Source organism: Stomoxys calcitrans, chromosome 5 (genome assembly GCF_963082655.1).
Source record: "Stomoxys calcitrans chromosome 5, idStoCalc2.1, whole genome shotgun sequence".
Lineage (NCBI taxonomy): Eukaryota > Metazoa > Arthropoda > Insecta > Diptera > Muscidae > Stomoxys > Stomoxys calcitrans.
In genome coordinates this window covers 91,220,737-91,241,769 of record NC_081556.1, presented here as the reverse complement: position 1 = coordinate 91,241,769, position 21,033 = coordinate 91,220,737, and the positions used below count along the sequence as shown (strand labels likewise).

At 37.9% G+C, this 21,033-nt stretch overlaps 1 protein-coding gene across 1 annotated transcript; it reads left to right on the top strand.

The window, feature by feature from the left end:
- Window positions 1–3,255: 3,255 nt before the first annotated feature.
- LOC106093325 (ATP-binding cassette sub-family G member 1) lies at window positions 3,256–20,559 on the top strand. The gene is made up of 8 exons (XM_059369518.1): window positions 3,256–3,409; window positions 3,594–3,708; window positions 13,643–13,978; window positions 16,521–16,759; window positions 16,818–17,080; window positions 19,534–19,702; window positions 19,760–20,016; window positions 20,075–20,559. The coding sequence occupies exons 1-8, from the start codon at window positions 3,274–3,276 to the stop codon at window positions 20,438–20,440; spliced, it is 1,881 nt and encodes a 626-aa protein (XP_059225501.1). The 5' UTR covers window positions 3,256–3,273; the 3' UTR covers window positions 20,441–20,559.
- The last annotated feature ends 474 nt before the right edge of the window (window positions 20,560–21,033 follow it).

The window sequence follows — 21,033 nt, the reverse complement described above, 5'->3', positions numbered from 1 at the left end:
GAAATTTCAGCCTAATCGGACGAAAATTGCGGCTTTCAGGGGCTCAAGAAGTCAATTCGGGAGATCGGTTTATATGGGAGCTATATCTAAATCTAAACCGATATGGCTCATTTGCAATCCTAAATAACCTACATCAATATTGGGTATATGTGCAAAATTTCAGGCGCTAGCATTACGCGTTCGACCGCTATTATGATTTCAACAGACGGATGGACGGAGAAGGCTTGATTGGCTCAGCATGTCGAGACGATCCAGAATATATATATACTTTATGGGGTCTTATATCAATATTTTGAGGTTTAACAAACGGAATGATTAGAAAAGTATACCACCATTTTATAGTGGTGGGTATAATGAAAGCACATACGTGTACCTACATTTTTACCTATGCTCACTTACGATAATTAATAAGTAAAAGCGTGCTAAGTTCGGCCGGCCCAAATCTTATATACCCTCCACCATGGATCGCATTTATCGAGTTTTTTTCTCGGTATCTCTTTTTAGGCCAACAAAGGATAAAAGAAAATAATTGCTATGCTATTAAGGCTATATCATGTTATGGTCCGATTCGGACCATAATCGAACTGAATGTTGGAGCCCATAGTAGAAGTCATCTTAGGGGCTCAAGAAGTAAAATAGGGAGGTCGGTTTAAATGGAGCTACACCAAGCTATAGACCGATTCAGACCATTTTTGATATGAAGTTAAAGGTCATGAGAGAAGCCGTTGTACAAAATATCAGTCAAATCGGATAATAATTGCGCTCTCTAAAGGCTCAAGAAGTCAAGATCCTACATTGGTTTATATGAAAGAAGTTAAGACCCATGACCGATTTATGTGACAACTTTATCAGGTTATAGACCGATTTCAACCACACTTAGCGCAGTTGTTGGAATCCATTACAAAACACCTTATGCAAAACTTTAGCCAAATCGGATAAGAATTGCGCCCTCTGGTGGCTCTAAAAGTCATGATTCAAGATGAGTTTATATTTGAACCTTACTTAGCACAGTAGTTAGAAGTCATAAGGAAACACGTCATGCAAAATTTCAGCCAAATCGGATAATAACTGCCCCTTCTAGAGGCTTAAGAAATCAAGACCCCAGATGGGTTTCTATGGCAGTTACATGAAAACATGATCCGATATGACCCATTTACTATCCCAACAGGCTAGATCGACCTAAAATGTTATGACGATCATGAATACATATATTTTATGGGGTCTTAGATGAATATTTCGAGGAGTTACAAACAGAATGACGAAATTATTATACCCCCATCCTATGTTCTATACCCTCGAAAATGTAAAGTTCAGGATCACAATTACGAAACTTACTAACAAATCGATTAACATGTTGAAGGCCTCCACATGGCTACGATGTTGCTGTTTTAAATAAAGGGTCTTTATGGTAAAGTATAGGAAATGAACTTGATGTGATGCAGTAGCGCATATTTTAGTTAAATTACGTGGTAAAAGCGTGTTAAATTCGGCCGGACCGAATCTTATATACCCTTCATCATGGATCGCATTCGTCGAGTTCTTTGAATGACTTTTTCAATACATATATGAGCTACATCAATTTATTGACCGATATGAACCGTAATTGTCATGGCTGTTTGAAGTCATTGAAAAATACCACCTCCAAAATTGTAGGCAAATCGAGTAAAAATTGCGCCCTCCAGTGGCTCAGTTTTTTTTCGGTTTTTATTGCAGCTATATCAGGTTATCAACCATAGTTGGCGAGATTATTGGAAGTCAAATCAAAACGACAGATGCAAAATTTCCACCAAATTGGATAAGAATTGTGCCCTCTAGTTTAAGAAGACTAGTCGGGAAATCGGTTTATATGGCAGCTATATCAGTATATGAACCGATTTGAACCATTCGACATGAACGCAGTTTACGGAAGTAATACCAAAACAACAAGTGCAAAATTTCAGCCAAATCAGATAAAAATAGCGCCCTGTAGATGCTCAAGAAGTCAAGACTCAAGATAGAGCTATATCAAAATATGAACCGCTTTAACTCATTTACAATCCCAACCAACCCACATTAATAAAAAGCATTTATGCAAAATTTCAAGCTTTACTTTACCGATTCTATTGTGGGGAGTATAAAAAGAAAAATATATTTTTAATCATTTATTATTGATGCATATCAATCGATTGAGGTGTGTGTTTTTATACCCGCCACCGAAGGATGGAGGCATATTCACATTGTCATTCCGTTGGCAACACACCGAAATATCCATTTCCGGCCCTATAAAGTATATATATAACACGATCTAGTCATATCCGTTCATCCATTTGTCTGTTGAAATTACGCCACAACCTTTAAAAATAGAGATATCGAGCTGAAACTTTGAATATTTTTTTTGTCCATAGGCAGGTTAAGTTCGAAGACGGGCTATATCGGACTATATCTTGATATAGCCCTCACTAAAAAAACTTTTTACAATATTTTGACCTTCAATACAATATTTTTGTGTTTAACTATAAGAAATTAATTAATGTAGTTTTGAAATAGGTTTATTTGACAGATTTCATTGTAGAAGTTTTGTTTTTAAGCCTTGTGAATACGGCCAAATATCTTTTACGGAAGAAAAGCTTCATTGAAAATGAACAAATTTCGACATCCTGAAATTAGGACCAAAAACTTAAAAAAAATCTTTTTTTATGTGTAATAGCTATTGTACACATTCCAGGGGATTTGGAACCTTTCGGTATGCGACTTGCGATATATAATCTATTTTTTTGAGATAAGACCCAAAGGTCAACTTGAGGTCTTTGGACGCTTCAAGATTATTTTTTTCCTTATCTAAAATTGATGAAGTTTATTGCTTTGACTAGAATAGAAGTCTCACTCATTGTGTCCGTCATAACAGGGTACTGTCTTATTGGAAATGATTTCTGTGGATGCTGTGTGTATGTCGAAGAACGCACTGGTAAGCAGAACCCTTGGATTCTCATTGCTGTGAAGAATGAATTAGAGAATGAGAGCATTCGTTTTTGCACAGCAATCTGGTTCGCATCTTTCTTCCCTTGTCACCTAAGCTTAACTGTAACTGTATAGAATTTTTTATGTTCTTGATCAAATTGTGAGAAAAATTGCGTTTACTTTCAATTCAATCGGATTAAAAATAGTCAAGAATATAAAAAACACGTCTAATATTTAAAAGCTTGTTAATCAAATGCGGACTTGATAAGATTTTAAGGCAATTTTTTAATCAACCCAAAAACACAACCAGTTCATTTCGATTTTTAACTCAATACGATGGGTAATGCGAAGCGCTTTTCTGCAACTACCAACGAGAATGACGAGAGTGTTTTTACCCAAAATATATGTTGTGAAGTGCCTGTAAATATAAAATTCTCAGATCTATCATATCGAGTCAAAGAAGGAAAGAAAAGTAAATAAAATTCACCAAAGTGTGCTCCTATAAGGAAATTCATAGTAAAATATTGGGAAAATAAGAAAAATATATTTATATTACATGTGATTGTGAAAAATTTATTTAAATGTGAAAAAAGTCACTACCAAAATTATTAACAACTTGTTAATTTATTTTATATCCCTTTTTTATAAAAAAAAAGTCAAGACCATTTTAAATGGAATAAGTGGGGAATTTCGTGCTGGTGAATTGTCAGTCATAATAGGACCATCGGGAAGTGGAAAAACATCATTGCTAAATCTTTTGGCCGGCTATGGGTAAGTATACCTAATTAAACTCTACATCCATATATAAAACATTGTCAGTCATTATTAGCTTTCTACAGGCTATACTGGTTTATTAATATTATTTGCATTTAGATTAGTATCGATACTTGAAGTTGCTTTTTTTTCGAAAGTAAAGACACCAGATAATACTTAACCCATTTTAGATCATTACCCCTGCCCTTAATTCGATTGAAACTATGCATGTAAGTAGTTTAGGGTTCCCAGATAAATAGAAACTAAGATTCGTGTTTTATGTAGTACCCGGGCACGCTCCGCTGCGCCTTCTTTTACTTTATGTGGAATAAAAGTCCATTGGAATGTTTATTTTCGACAATTAAAGAGCTTTTAGTGAAATACTATGCTATGAAAATAGTATATCGCTTGACTAACAGTTTAACAATATAAGTGCCTTTATCTGAATCCCATATGATCTTTATTGGTCTACGAATTTAAGTTTGGATGTAAGGTGTACTCCATTCTTAAAATACTTCATTTCAGCCCGATATTCTCATGATCTCTGATTTAGTGGTGTTTTCGGGGGAGAGGTGGTCCCCCAAATACTTGGCCCTGAAAAAATATCAGCTTCGTGCTCTTCTCTCAAATACCATTTGAGTTCCATATTGCTATTGGCTTAAGAGGAGTTTACAGGATGAGGCGTCCCCCAAACACATGGCCCCAAAATAGGTTATCAAATTCGTTTTCTAATCTCAAATACCTTTCATTTGAGCCACATATTGGCATGGCCAAAAATTTTTTCCTTTTGGGAAAGGGGTGATGCCCTAAATACATGGTGCTACATTTGGATGTCAAATTGGTATTCTACTCCCAAATACCTTTATTTGAGCCCCACATTGCGATGGTCACTAAAAAATTGCTGTTTGTAAGGTATTTTGGGAAAGGGGTAGACCCCCAGAAAATTGGTCCCGAAAATGGGTATCAATTCTTGCTCTACCCCCAATACCTTTCATTTAAGCTCCACATTGACATGGTCGGTATATATGTCCGATTTAGGGGTGTTTTGGGGAGTGGGGTAGTCCCCCAAGCCTAAGCCCGAAAAAATATATCAGCAATGTGCTCTATTCTCATATATTTGAAACCCATATTGCCATTGGCTTCAAAATTGGATATCAAATTCGTTTTCTAATCTCAAATACCATTCACTTAAACCCCTTATTGAAAAAGCCAGTCAATATGTCCGGTTTGTGGTATCGGCCCTAAAAACTATGAATATCGAGCTCCACTGTCTTAAAGACCCAAATTGTCTGGGTGAGCAAATATGTCCTACTTGGGGGTTGTAATTGTGGTGGGACGTCTCCTAGGCAGTTGGTCCCGAATATTGATGTCAGATTCATGGTCTACTCCCAAATACCCTTCATTTGAACTTCATTTTTCCATAGTCGGCAAACATGACCGGTTTGTTGTGTATTTTGGGGGATGGGGTGCCGGTTCAGTGGCTTGGCTTTGAAAATATATATCAGATTCGTAATCTACTCTAAAACACACCTCTTATTTGAGCCTCATATTGCAATGGTCAGCAAATATTTCGGTTGTGTTATGGGGGTGGCGAGACCCCATAAATACTTTTGCCGAACATTGATGTCAGATTCGTGCTTAACTTCCAAAGACCTTCCATTTGAGCCCCATATTGCTATAGTCGTAAATTTGTCTTCTTTGGGGTATGTTTTCGGGGATGGGAACACATCTGGACTTCAGATTCGTAATCTACACTCAAATATCTTTTATTTAAGCCCCATATTGCCATGGTCAGTAAATAAGTCCTGTTTGGGGGGTGTTTTGGGGAAGGGGTGGACCCCAGAAACTTTATCTAAAATTTGGATATCAGGTTCGTATTTTACTCGCAAATACCTTTCATGTAAGTCCCATATTGCCATTGTCGTTAAATATGTCCATTTTAGGGGTGTTTGGGGGTTGGGGTGGTCCCCCAAACACTTGGTCTGACAATTGGATATCAGATACGTTTTCTAATCTTAAATACCTTTCATTTGAGTCCTACGTTGTCGTGATCGGGTAGGTTTTGGGGATGGACGCCTCCCCTAGGTACCCCATCCGAAATTTGAGTACCAAATTTTTGTTCATTTGATCATTATGCACCATCAGTGAACATTTCAAGAAAATCAGTTCAGCTGTTTCTGAGTCTATATAGCTGCTATATAAACAGATCTTTGGTTTTGACTTCTGCAAACACCAGAGGTTCCGATTTTTGGTTTGAGTTCTTCAATCACTAAAGGGACTTCTTCAGCCACTACGGATTTCAAAAAATTCTTCTAATCGCCCAATAAATTTTGCTGGGGAGTAACTGTATTCAAATTTTGAAAGCTATAGCTCATCTGTTAAGAGCGCACCATTTTGTACGTTTCAGTACCTAATGTACTGTAGTACTGATATGTACTGCCAAGGTGTGACTGCATAGGAAATTTCAGGGCTCGAGCTCAATCCGAAAAGAAGGAACCATTTTGTACCTTGTTCTCCGATATATACGATCTAGGAATACTGCATTCCGATTTTGCAAGTTGTAACTCAATCTGTTAAAAAATATAGAGTCTCCTAGGTACCCCATCCGAAATTTGGATACCAAATTTTTGTTCATTTGATCATTATGCACCATCAGTGAAAATTTTAAGAAAATCGGTTCAGCTGTTTCTGAGTCTATAAGGAACACACAAACAAACAAGCCTACAAACAAACACAAATTGATTTTTATATATAAGACTAGCTGACCCGGTATGATTCGCTACACCTATAAGTGTTTTCGGCCCCCTTTTGACAGGGTCCAAATTTGAAAATTATTTATATTCGTATAAAGCGCTCAAATACCGTTCATTGTTATCCCATATTTCCCCGATTGATTTATGTACATGTCCATTTGGGGCATAATTTTGGTGTGGGATGACTCCCCGGATTGATCCAAATTTGTATATATTTTTCGTATTCTACTGTCAAATAGCTTTCGTTTGAGCCCCATCTTGAGGGGTCCCGCATGAGAGTGGATCCTAAACTTTTATATAGGTTTCGTATTCTACTCTCAAGTACATTTCGTTTGAATCCCATATTGTTCCGATTAGCCGACATGTTCGTTTGGGTGCGATTTTTTAGAATTGAGCCAAATTTTTATATAATTTTCATATTCTGCTCTCAGTTACCTTTCGTTTTCACCCTATCTTAGCCGCTTTTTGATAAAAAGTATTGTACCATTATTCCTGATAGAACCGGTTGGAACTACGATATCCCTGGTAACAGAAGTTATATAGACTTCTACATGAATGGTTCCAAACTAAACGATCAGGTGGGCTTTGTGATGTACTCTAAAGATCTAAAACTGGTCATATCGAAAGGTTACCGACCACTGCAGTGTGTATCAAGCGGAGATCCTTGCAATTAAGGAAGTGGTGGAATGGCCAAAATATTAAGTCAATAAGACGATTGGAATAAGTATTTTCTCAGACAGCCAGGCAGCCATTAAATCCCTGGAGAACGTATTTCTGTACACAAAAACCACCCTCGACTGTTCTGGGTGCCGGGTCACAGAGATATCCCAGGGAATTTTAGGGCGGATGAGCTTGCGAGACTAGTAACTATCCTACACATTTCAGGGATACTGGAATCTGTGGGTATGCCTCTAGCGACATGTAAGCTAAGTTTTCAGGACCAGTCCCGATGGACAACGAATGATAGATGGTCACAAAGAGGGGGCTGAGAGTATTTCAAAACTATGTGGCCTAATCTAGACTTGAAGAGGTCTACTGCTTTGCTGTCATTGGTTGGAACAGACATCTCAGTCATTGTGTCCGTCATGACAAGTCACTGTGTAATCGGAAAACATGCTAAAAGGCTGAAGGTTACCAGCAACGACTTTTGCAGAAGCTGTGAGGACATCGATGAAGAAGAGACTATAGAAACCTTCTGTGTGTGTGTCCCGCACTAGCAATTAGAAGGAGTTCCACTTTAGGTTCTCATTTCTTTAAGAACCTGTCTGATTTAGCGGATATAAACATTCGCAAATTAATATGCTGTTTAAAGCGATCTGGATGGTTTAATGGTAGGAACTAGAAGGCATCTTCCTTCTTTAGTTCCTGTGGTATCACGAAAACGTCTAAGTGAATCTGATGGCAGACTGCCACTTAACCTAACCTACCTTTCGCTTGAGTCCCATCTTGTTCCGATCGGTATCGATGTCCATTTGGTGCATAATTTTGAGGTGGGGAGACCCACTGGGGGCCCGACAATTGTTATATCAAGTTTGTACTCTTTTTTTAAATACCTTAATTATACCCTCCACCATAGGATGGCGGTATACCAATTTCGTCATACCGTTTGAAACACCTCGAAACATTCATCTAAGACCTCATGAAGTACATATATTCTTGATCGTTTTGACATTTTAAGTCGATCTAGCAATATCCGTCCCTCTGTCCGTCCGTCCGTCTGTCGAAAGCACGCTAACTTTCGAAGAAGTAAAGCTAGGCGCTCGAAATTTTGCGAGCGCCTAGGTAGGCCGGTTGTGATTGTAAAGAAAGTCTTATTTTGTACCTTTTAGTGCCTTAATGTCGAATTTCAAAAAATTCTTCCAGTCGGCCGGTATATACCCCCAAGGGGTACCTGTATCCCAAATTTCAGAGTTCTAGTTGGGATCGCATAGAGGGTAAGATTTTGTAAGTTTTGGTAACTAAATAGACGGATTCCAAGAATATCTCCTAGTTGTCCAATATATACTGTCAAGGTGTAATTGTGTCATAATTATCAAAGCTTTAGCTCAATCAGTGAAGAATGTACCGAATAGTATTAATAACAGCACTATAGTACGTTTTCTTCCATCTCAGGTACGATTTGTTACCGAATATTAAATTTTTTTCAAGATCACGATAATTTTTACCAAATTGTTTAATTTTGCCTTTCGCCGTTCGCTGTGGACGAAGATAAGCTATTTCGTACTCTTTGGTCCCATTTTGGTATCAAAATGTACGAATTTTGAAATTAGGCACCCATCATATATTTGCCAGTTCTACCTACGTGCCAAATTTCAGAGCTCTAGATCTATCCGTACAGAAAGTACCAAATTTTACCAGATTCGATACTAAACGCACGTTTTCTGCCGTTTCGAGAACAACTCTACACAGTTTTTCCCACTCCCATTTTTACGCAATATCATCCTTTAAGCAGAATTTCAAAATTATAGCTCTATCCGGTCGTCCTGTTCCATTTTCACATATTTCGTATATCTTTGGTACTTAAATGTACCATTTTCCAAAAACTCATATAGTCACCTAATTTTCATTGCCATAGTTTGCCTAAATAGCAAAAATTCAGGGCTCTAGCTCAAATGCACTAAACGTTGCTACTTTAGGTACAATACAATTTCGGGAAAGTTCTTGTATAATGTTTTCGAGACGCTATTTCATTTGAGCCAAAATTCGTTCCCCTAGCCTTTTCCGTTCGCGCTGCCAAACAGTCACCATTTCGTACTATTTGGCACTTTTTAGTACCTTATTTGACGAATATCACAAAATTCCATCTTATCCCGCGCCAATGACCCAAGATCAACATTGATGTCAAGTTTCACGATTCTAGCTTTAGCCGTTTGGGCTGGGCGTTGATCGGTCAATAAGTTAGCCACGCAACTCTTTTAAACATATAGATATATGCATATTTTCCAGTCTCCATAAGTTGGGCAAAAAAAATGTCTGTGCCAAATTTGAAGATGATCGGATGAAAATTGCGGGCCGAACATGGGATATACATATATATATTTAGCACATTTCGTCAAAATCCGATCTGGACAATCATTATTCCAAATTTCAGCTAATCGGATAATAAAGGAGCCTTATATGGATTAAAGACCGAAAATCGGGAGATCGGTCCATATGTCAGTTATATCCAAATATTGTCAGATTTTACCATAGGTGGTGTTGGGGTCCTATGGTACAAAACATAGGACAGTTCGGTGATTAACACACTGTTTAAGGAAAGACCTTTCATAGGGAGATTGGTCGAACAGCACGGACAACTCATTGTGCCAAATATTAGCAAAATCGGGCAATAAAAACGGCTTTTATGCGCCCAAAATCCTTTGTCGGGAAATCGCCCTATGTGGAGGCTATGTCACGACGTAGTCCGATATAGTTAATCTTTGAACTTTGCCTGCTTATGGACTAAATAGTCAGGCAAAGTTTCAGCTCAATATCTCTACATTTAAAAACTGTATGTGATTGCAACAAACAGACGTATAGGAGGATGGACGGACATGACTACGTCATTTTAGAATTTCGAGACGGTCAAGGGTCGAAAATAGATATTTTGATGTGTTGAAAACGGAATAACAAAATGAATACATCCCCGTCCTTCGGTGGTGTGTATAAAAAAATTTGTTTGGTTTTATCGCGGACAACAATGACATTTGTTCTCGTGGCCCGCACCAATACTCAAGATTGGCGAAAGTTGTTGAGTCATTTACTATCGGCAAACGGTAGTAAAACCAATATTTTCCAATTTGAAGTGGTTAGCTGGCTTTATCCAGTGGTTGTCGGACATTGTAGGCCATATTTACAAAGAAAGTATCGCTCTAAAGGTCATGTATGTTAGTTGTTAGATTGTTTTTGCTTTTTACTGTACTGTATTTAAAATGTTTTATTTTACCCATTACCGAAGGAATAACAAAATGATTATACCCCCATATTCATTTTGTTATTCCGTTTGCAACACATTGAATATCCATTTCCGATAATATAAAGTATACCTAATCTTGATCGTCGCAAAAAATCTAAGACGATCTAGCCATTTTCGACCGTCTGTTGAAATCACGCTACAGTCTTTAAAAATAGAAATATTGTGTTGAAACTTGGCACAGATCTTTTTTTGTCCATAAGCAGGTTAAGTTCGAAGATGGGCTAAGTCGGACTATATCTTGATACCATATAGACCGATCCGCCGATTTAGGGTCTTAGGCCCATAAAAGCCACATTTATTATCCGATTTTGCTGAAATTTGGTAGACCCTTCGACATTCTCCTTCAATTTGGCCCAGATCGGTATAGATTTGGATATAGCTGCCATATAGACCGATCCGCCGATTTAGGGTCTTAGGCCCAGAAAAGCCACATTTATTATCCGGTTTTGCTGAAATTTGGGTCAGTGAGTTGTGTTAGGCCCTTCTATATTCTCCATCAATTTAGCCCAGATTTGGATACAGCTGCCATATAGACCGATCTCTCGATTTAAGGTTTTGGGCCCATAAAAAGGCGCATTTATTGTCCGATGTCGCCGAAATTTGGGACAGTGAGTTGTGTTAGGCTCTTCGACATTGTTATGCAACTTGGTCTAAATCTGTCCAGATTTGGATATAGCTGCCTTTATACCGATATCTCGATTTAAAGTCTTGGCCCAATCCGATTTCACTGAAATTTGACACAGTAACTCATGTTAGGCTTTTCGACATCCGTGTCGTATATGGGATAGATCGGTTTATTTTTAGATATAGCTACTTAAAAGATCAAAATTTTGTTTTACACAATTGCACAGTGACTTACACTTATTAATATTTGGTGCAAATCGGAACATATTTCGATATAGCTGCTATGGGGCATAAGGTATGCATTTTTCACCGGATTTTGACGAAAGGTGGTTTAATATATACCCGAGGTGGGTATCCCGGCCGAACTTAACGCCTTTTTACTTGTTTTGTCCATAGGCAGGTGAAGTTCGAAGATGGGCTATATAGGACTATATCTTGGTATAGCTCCCATATAGATCGATCTGCCGATTTAAGGTCATAGGCCCATAAAAGCCAAATTTATTGTTCGATTTTGCTGAGATTTGGGACAGTGACCCAGATCGGTCCAGATTTGGATATTGCTGCCATAGACAACTATCTAGACTAATTGATAAGTATACCGATCGATACAGAATCACTTTCTGATTCGATTTACCTATGTTCGTCTGTCTGTCTGTCTAAGTTAATTTGGATACAAACTACAAGTCGCAATTTTCATCCAATCGTCTTCAAATTTGGTACAGGCATGTTTTTCGGCCTAGAGACGAAGCCTATTTAAATTGGAAAAAATCGGTTCAGATTTGGATATAGCTCCCATATATATGTTTGTCCAATTTGAAGTAATAATGCAATAAAATGATCATTTGTTAACCGATTCTCTTGAAATTTGGTAGAAAGGATTTTCTCTTGACTTTCGGCATTACTGTTGAATTTAAGAAATCGGTTGAGATTTATATATAGCTGCCATATATGTATATCGCCCATTTTCACTCCAAGAACCATTGCTAGCGCATTTATTGACCAATCTTGCCAACATTTTGCACAACGATTTCCTCGACGACTACCACAATATCTGAGAAGTTTGCTTGAAATCGGTGCAGATTTAGATATAGCTCCCATATATATGTTCGTCAGACTTTGGTTAATTTGCAATAATGTTGTCATTTGTCAACCGTAGTTATTACAGTTTGAACATATTTGCTCGAAATTTGATAAGGATTGTTAAATAACCCATCTGAAAAAATCCGCCGAGGTCCATCAAAATTGGTTCAGAATTGGATGTAGCTCCCACATTGTACTTATAGGGTAGGGTATTATACAGTCGGCACCGCCCGCCTTTTGCCCTTCCTTACTGGTTTCAATTTAGCCTAGAGCGGTCCAGATTTGGATATAGTTGGCATATAGACCGATCTCTCGATTTAAAGTCTTGACACCATAAAAGACGCATTTAGTATCCGATCAAGCTGAAATTTGACACAGTGACTAATGTAAGGTTTTTCGACGTCCGTGTCCTATATGGTTCAGATCGGTCTATAGCTGCGAAAGGACCAATGTTTTGTTCTACAAAATTGAACAGTGACTTGTATTTATTTGACCACTCAATGTCCGTGCTGAATTTGGTCCGAATCGACCCATATTTCGATATGAAGAAAGGTGGTTATATATATATTCCCGAGATGGTGGGTATTCAATGTTCGACCCGGCCGAACTTAACGCCTTTTTTCTTGTTGTTTGTTCATTCTATTGGGTTGCCCAAAAAGTAGTTGCGGATTTTTTAAAAGAAAGTAAATGCATTTTTAATAAAACTTAGAATGAACTTTAATTAAATATACTTTTTTTACACTTTTTTTCTAAAGCAAGCTAAAAGTAACAGCAAATAGCTGACAGAAGAAAGAATGCAATTACAGAGTCACAAGCTGTGAAAAAATTTGTCAACGCCGACTATATGAAAAATCCGCAATTACTTTTTGGGCAACCAATATTTCTGCGTTACCCATCATATATTTTGAGCTTTCCCCTATATACCACCTGGGGAGGAGGCGTGCAATGGGAGTAGTAGCATGGAAACTCCGAACGGAATTAAAAAAATTTAATTTTGTGTACATTTTTTGAAGAATCTATGGTAGTGGGTTCCCAAGCTTTGGTCCGGCCGAACTTGGCACGTTTTTACTTGTTTAGCCTATTCAATTGATATTGGATACCTAGAGCACACTTATTCAATCCTATGTGAAGTGTCGCCCAGATAGTCTTTCAATAGATATAGTCCCCATTAAAAGCCATCCGCCGATTTGTTTTACTGAGGCTCCAAGAAGAGTCATTCATTAGCCGATTTGATGTCTTTAAACTAATCCAGACATAAACTGAGTTAATATGTTTCGATTTTTAGTCGAATACATAGTCGTGGCTACTCAAAATTCGTCTCGACCGAAAGTTTTTATTTGATAAAGACTCATGAGTTATTTAAACAGACAGATGGACGATTATTGTTTTACAGATTTATAGTATACTTTATAGGGTGTGTTACAAACGGAATGACAAAATAAATGTAATAAACTAATTAAACTAAATTGTTTATAGAAGCACTAATAATCGCGTCATCTATACCTCACATTTATATACAATACTTTCTTTTAACCTACAGACTCTACACTGCAGAGGGTAACTTTACAATTAACGGCAATCCACGCAATATGAAAAGGTTTCGTCAAATGTCCCGTTATATCCTGCAAGATGATGATATTCTACCATGTTTTACAGTTTGGGAAACGATGATGTTTGCCACGAATTTGAAATTGGACAACAGATGCTCCCGAGAACAGCGTGTAGCCTTGATTTATGAAATTTTGGAAATTTTCCACCTGCGCCAACAAGCTGATACATTAATTGCCAGTGCCTCAGGTGGAGAACTGAAACGAGTTCGTATTGCACTGGAGATGATAAATAATCCATCGGTACTGCTTTTAGATGAGCCTGTTACGTAAGTTGTTTTTATTCTTAGAGTAATTATATTATCAACACTATAATTCTTAGTGTCCATACACTAGCCAACAAGAGTGAGTGTCCGTATATACCAATTGTCAAGTACAATTTCAAATGTATCGACTTGAAATTCTACTTCAAGAAGATAATACTTTTTGTCTTCCCAAGATGTTTTATTACACGCACCACAATGGCATGGGGTATACTAACCTAATAATTTCGTTTGTAATAAAGGGTGATTTTTTTGAGGTTAGGATTTTCATGCATTAGTATTTGACAGATCACGTGGGATTTCAGACATGGTGTCAAAGAGAAAGATGCTCAGTATGCTTTGACATTTCATCATGAATAGACTTACTAACGAGCAACGCTTGCAAATCATTGAATTTTATTACCAAAATCAGTGTTCGGTTCGAAATGTGTTCATTCACCGTAACGTTGCGTCCAACAGCATCTTTGAAAAAATACGGTCCAATGATTCCACCAGCGTACAAACCACACCAAACAGTGCATTTTTCGGGATGCATGGGCAGTTCTTGAACGGCTTCTGGTTGCTCTTCACTCCAAATGCGGCAATTTTGCTTATTTACGTAGCCATTCAACCAGAAATGAGCCTCATCGCTGAACGGTGAATGAACACATTTCGAACCGAACACTGATTTTGGTAATAAAATTCAATGATTTGCAAGCGTTGCTCGTTAGTAAGTCTATTCATGATGAAATGTCAAAGCATACTGAGCATCTTTCTCTTTGACACCATGTCTGAAATCCCACGTGATCTGTCAAATACTAATGCATGAAAATCCTAACCTCAAAAAAATCACCCTTTACTTCGAAATATAATATCTGCTACCCTGTAAAGTACATATAATTATGATCGACGTCACATTCTAAGTCGACCTAGCCATGTCCGTCCGTCCGTACGTCTGTCGAAATCACGAAAGCGTACATTTAAGTACAATACATGGTGGTGGGTTCTCAAGATTCGGCCGAACTTAATGTGCTAAGTTTACTTTTTTTATACCCTCCACCATAAGATGGGGGGTATACTAATTTCGTCATTCTGATTGTAACTACTCGAAATATTCGTCTGAGACCCCATAAAGTATATATATTCTTGATCGTCGTGAAATTTTATGTCGATCTAGCCATGTCCGTCCGTCTGTCCGTCCGTCCGTCCGTCCGTCTGTCTGTCTGTCGAAAGCACGCTAACTTCCGAAGGAGTAAAGCTAGCCGCTTGAAATTTTGCACAAATACTTCTTATTAGTGTAGGTCAGTTGGTATTGTAAATGGGCCATATCGGTTCATGTTTTGATATAGCTGCCATATAAACCGATCTTGGGTCTTGACTTCTTGAGCCTTTAGAGTGCGCAATTCTTATCCGATTGGGATAAAATTTTGCACGACGTGTTTTGTTATGACATCCAATAACTGTGCCAAGTATGGTTCAAATCGGTCCATAACCTGATATAGCTGCCATATAAACCGATCTTGGGTCTTGACTTCTTGAGCCTCTAGAGTGCGCAATTCTTATCCGATTGGAATGAAATTTTGCACGACGTGTTTTGTTATTATATCCAACAACTGTGCCAAGTATGGTTCAAATCGGTTCATAACCTGATATAGCTGCCATATAAACCGATCTTGGTTCTTGACTTCTTGAGCCTCTAGAGTGCGCAATTCTTATCCGATTGGAATGGAATTTCGCACGACGTGTTTTGTTATGATACCCAAAAACTGTGAGAAGTATGGTTTAAATCGGCCCATAACCTGATATAGCTGCCATATAAACCGATCTTGGGTCTTGACTTCTTGAGCCTCTAGAGGGCACAATTCTTATCCGATTTGAATGAATTTTTGCACGAATTATTTCGTTATGATATCCAACAACTGTGCCAAGTATGGTTGAAATCGGTCCATAACCTGATATAGCTGTCATATAAACAGATCTGGGGATTTGACTTCTTGAGCTTCTAGAGGGCGCAATTCCTATCCGATTTGGCTGAAATTTTGCATGACGTATTTTATTTTTACTTTCAACAACTGTGTCAAATAAGGTTCAAATCGGTTCATAACCTGATATAGCTGCCATATAAACCGATCTGGGATCTTGACTTCTTGACCCCTAGAGGTCGCAATTATTATCCGATATGCCTTAAATTTTGTACGATGGATCCTCTCATGACCATCAACACACGTGTTTATTATGGTCTGAATCGGTCTATAGCCCGATACAGATCCCATATAAATCGTTCTCTCTATTTTACTTCGTGAGCCCCAATGGGCGCAATTCTTATACGAATTGGCTGACATTTTACACAGGTCTTCAACATATAATTTAATTGTGGTCCGAACCGGACCATATCTTGATATCGTTTTAATAGCAGAGCAACTCTTTTCTTATATCCTTTTTTGCCTAAGAAGAGATGCCGGGAAAAGAACTCGACAAATGCGATCCATGGTGGAGGGTATATAAGATTCGGCCCGGCCGAACTTAGCACGCTTTTACTTGTTTATTTAATTTTATTTTATATCTTCAGAGGTTTGGATGAATTTTCTGCTGCGCAATGCCTAGGACTTTTGAAACATTTGGCAGACTGCGGACGAACGGTCATTTGCTCTCTGCATGCTCCATCGGCCAGATTATCGCAATTATTCAACAAGATTTACGCAATATCGAGCGGCGAATGCATTTATCAAGGACCAGTAAAATATATAGTACCCTTTCTAAAAGAATTTAGTTTAAATTGCCCTATAACACATAATCCCGTGGATTTCTGTAAGTTTGAAATAATCTCTTTAAGAGTTGCAATAAGTGTCTATTTTTTGTCTTTTAGTAATCGATGTCTCCATAAAGACTTTTGGAGATTTTCAATATGAAATGGTGGAAGAAATTCGAAATGGTAAAATTGCAAGTTGGTTTCCTAAGTCAGCGTATGCAAATCACAGAGATTTTCCAAATCGAAATAAATTTAAAATGTTTGACATATTGGAGAATTCCCGTCTCATGTTAAATGAATCGAGCGCATATGAAAGATCTTGGTGGTTGGAGTTCAGATTTATCTTAATTCGATGTTTGCAACAAATGTGGCGAGAAAAGGTGAATATTAAACATGTAATATAGGTCAATTTGCCAAATTAGCTTTGGATTGAAATATCCCCTGTATCCCCTGTTCATAAATGGAATGTTTATGGGATATTTAGAAGTACAGTCGAAACCGGCTAAGTGAAACGCTAAAAATACAACAGTTTTTGAGGATAAGACACAAGTGAGTATAAAATAACTTTGATTGGAAAAGAGCAATGTTCGGTGAAACCCTTTAAAAGTAAGATACAAACATTAGCGATATATCAAAACATGTTTTTACGAATTTTATATACCACGCGAATACGCGAGAAACTGTAATACGCCTTAGTAAAAAATCCCGTTTAAGTGAAACTTGGAAGAATCGGTAATTTTTGGTGTTTCCTTACACATTGTTCACCCATTATCTGACTTCTGAATGTATCCTGCCGTAATATGTTTCGAGGGTAGGATCTTCCTTAGCCAAGACGCCTCAGATGTATCCACCACGAAGCTGCAGAATTCCACCCAGGATTTGTTCTGAGCCCATCTCTGTTCGCCCTTGTATTTTTTTTAGCTTTGCCTTATAAATGTACCAATCGTGAAGTGCCCTTGGGGTTGTCGCCATGTTGAAGAGTTTTCTGCGGCCCTTCCTTAGACCAACCAGTTCCGGGGTCCACCATGGCGGTCGCTGTTTGGCTAGAGAACATGCTTACACCAGTGACAGGGTCTTCGTGATCCGCTTGACCGCTATGTCGAAGTTTCCACTCCCTTTTTAGCCCTAGAAGGGATAGTCTAACAGAATATTTTTCAAAACATTCAGCCGGGGGACCACTTCTGCATTATTTTCGATAAGGCTGAAGTTAATATAACGATGATTAGAGGAGCTATTGTTATTCAACACTTCCCAGTCGCATATCCTTCCATTTCACAATTTCACTTTTTCAGCGTAACGTTTTTCATTATAATTTTTTTACACCCTCCACCATAGGATGGGGGTAATATCTTGATCGTCTGACATTTTAAGTCGATCTAGCCATGTCCGTCCGTCTGTCGAAAGCACGCTAACTTTCGAAGGAGTAAAGCTTGGTGCTTGAAATTTTGCACAAATACTTCTTATGAGTATAGGTTGGTTGGGAATGTAAATAGGCCATATCGGTCCATGGTTTGATATAGCTGCCATATAAACCGATCTGGGATCTTAACTTCTTGTGCCACTAAAGTTCGCAATTCTCATCCGATATGGCTGACATTTGGTATATGGTGTTTTGTCATAACTTTCAACAAATGTGCTAAGTATGGTTCAAATCGGTACATAACCTGATATAGCTGCCATATAAGCCGATCTTGGATCTTGACTTCCTCAGCTTCCAAAGGGCGCAATTCTAATCCGATTTGGCTGAAATTTTGCACGTGGTGTTTTGGTATTACATCCGACAACTTTGAAGGTATGGTCTAAATCGGTTCATAACCTGATATAGCTGCCATATAAACCGACCTTGAATCTTGATTTCTGGAGCTTCTAGAGGGCGCAATTATTATACGATTTGGCTGAAATTTTACATGAAGTGTTCTGGTATGACTTTCAACCACTATGCTTAGTAAAGTCTATATCAGTCCATAACCTGATATAGCCACCATATAAACCGATCTCCCGAATAGATTTCTTGAGCCTCTAGAGAGCGCAATTCCTATCCGATTTGGGTAAAATTTAGCATGATGTGTTTCGTTATGACTTTCAATAACTGTGCTCACTATGGTTCAAATCGGTTCATAACCTGATATAGCTGACATATAAGCCGACCTTGGGTCTTGAGTTCTAGAGCTTCTAGAGGGCACAATTCTTATCCGATTTGGCTGACCAACAACTGTGTCAAGCATAGTTTTTATCAGCCCATTACCTGATATAGCCGCCATATAAACCGATGTCCCGAATAGACTTCTTGAGCCTCTAGAGGGCGCAATTCTTATCCGATTTGGCCGAAATTTTGCATGAAGTGTTTTATATTTACTGCCAACAATTGTGTTAAATATGGTCTAAATCAGTCTATATCCTGATATAGCCGCCATATAAACCGATCGTCCGAGTAGACTCCTTGGGCTTCTAGAGGGCGAAATTCTTATCCAATATGGTTGCATATGTTGTTTTGGTATTACTTCGAACAACTGTTTTAAGTATGGTCTAAATCAGTTTATAACCTGATATAGCTGCCATATAAACCGATTTGCCAGTTTAACTTTTTGAGCCTCTAGAGGACGTAATTATTACTCGATTTGAAATTTTGGAGGTGGTGTTTTTCTATTCGAAAAAGTAATTCTAAGAACTTGACAAATGCGATCCATGATGGAGGCTATAAAAGATTCGGCCCGGCCGAACTTAGCATGGTTTTAGTTGTTAGGTACTAATTACTGATATTACAGACAACTCAAAGCTTGTAGCAACTTCGTGATGAATAATTCTATTAATGTTTAAATTCTTCTCTTCTCAGGCAAATGTAAATTTACGACTAAGTGCTCCGATACTATGTTCAATTGTGGTTGGCCTTGCCTATTACAATGTCTTTCGAAACTCTGAACATAGCCTCTTTACCTTTCTCCTGCCAGTGACATTCACCACGGAAATCATATTTTTAGCCATGGCTCCAATGGTAGCAAATGGTAAGTGCACGAGTTCATATTGTTACTTAAATAAAATCAATAATTGCATGTCCATAGTGCCGCAAATGATTAAATTCATGAGAACGGAATACTTTAATCAATGGTACCGCCTCAGCTCTTATTATATGGCCTTTCTGACGGCCCAACTGCCATACCTGTTTTTTATGTCGATTGTATGCTCAGTGTTGATATACTTCATAACTGGACAGCCCATGGAGCTACGACGATTCATTCTGTTCGCTGCCATAACAACTCTGATATCGTTTGCCTCTTCAAGTTATGGCCTACTGGTGGGATCAAGTTTTGGCATAATGGTAAGAAACATGTTTTTAAGGTGATCTCCCTTCTAGCCCTAATTGTATTTCTTTGTAGCACGCCTTGTTCATAGGCCCCATGTATACTGGAATAATGCTGCTCTTTTCCTATTTGTCCTTTGGAGGTACAGATCTCTCCTTATTTCACAAAATATTAATGTACAGCAATTTTCTGAGACATGCTCTGGAGGGAATGCTGGTGCCATTATTTTGCCTAGATAGACCGGATTTCCCCGATCCTTACGATGGCGCGAAGTTTGCCATTACAAAGCCAAAATATATTTTGAAAATGTTCGGCAGCTTAAATATAAGTTACATACGCTCTGTATTAGTTCTGGGAGCAACAACTGTTGTTTTGTGCATGTTGGCATTTTCGATATTGAAATATCGTCTGAATGTTAAACGTAATTCAAAAAGATTATAACTATCATTATCGAAAGTTGTGCATAGTCTAAGATAATATAATAGTCTAAGGTAATAAAATAATTAGTTTGGAATTGGAATTTAGTACAAGGGCACGCACATATATAAGAATAATTTGGTTGTAAGGCCTACTTTTGGTCCCATTGTATACAATGTATTTAAAATAAAGTTACCTGTACATTAGTGTATGTATTAAAATATGAGAACGTATGCCTTGTTAGATGCCATTGGTGTTTTCTGACTACATTTTTGCACATTAGTGTCTTTAAGACATCATAAAAGAACGGTACATGACCATAACAAATCACTGAAGACACATTGCCTACAGCCCATACAAATCCTCGATATAATTTTCATAAAGTTGTCGCGAAAATGATGATGGACCTGTCAAGCGATATTTTAAATGAACATGAATCTGTCATCTGAAAATAAAGATGACAGTGTCCTTCATATTGTCGTTAGTGACAATATGCCAAAATAGTTCAATCTGCAATGCATATTTTCTTTGATGGCAATACCAAGAAAGTATCTCTAAATATGCGGCGAAATAAAAAATTTTTATTTAATTTAATAAAAGAATACTTAATTGCTATT

Excerpts from the sequence above, each read along its gene's own strand:
- LOC106093325 (XM_059369518.1), top strand. The coding sequence starts at position 3,274 with ATGGGTAATGCGAAGCGCTTTTCTGCAACTACCAACGAGAATGACGAG. Across the intron at positions 17,081-19,533 it reads AACAAATGTGGCGAGAAAAG|GCAAATGTAAATTTACGACT; the intron begins GTGAATATTAAA and ends TTCTCTTCTCAG. Across the intron at positions 19,703-19,759 it reads GGCTCCAATGGTAGCAAATG|TGCCGCAAATGATTAAATTC; the intron begins GTAAGTGCACGA and ends GCATGTCCATAG.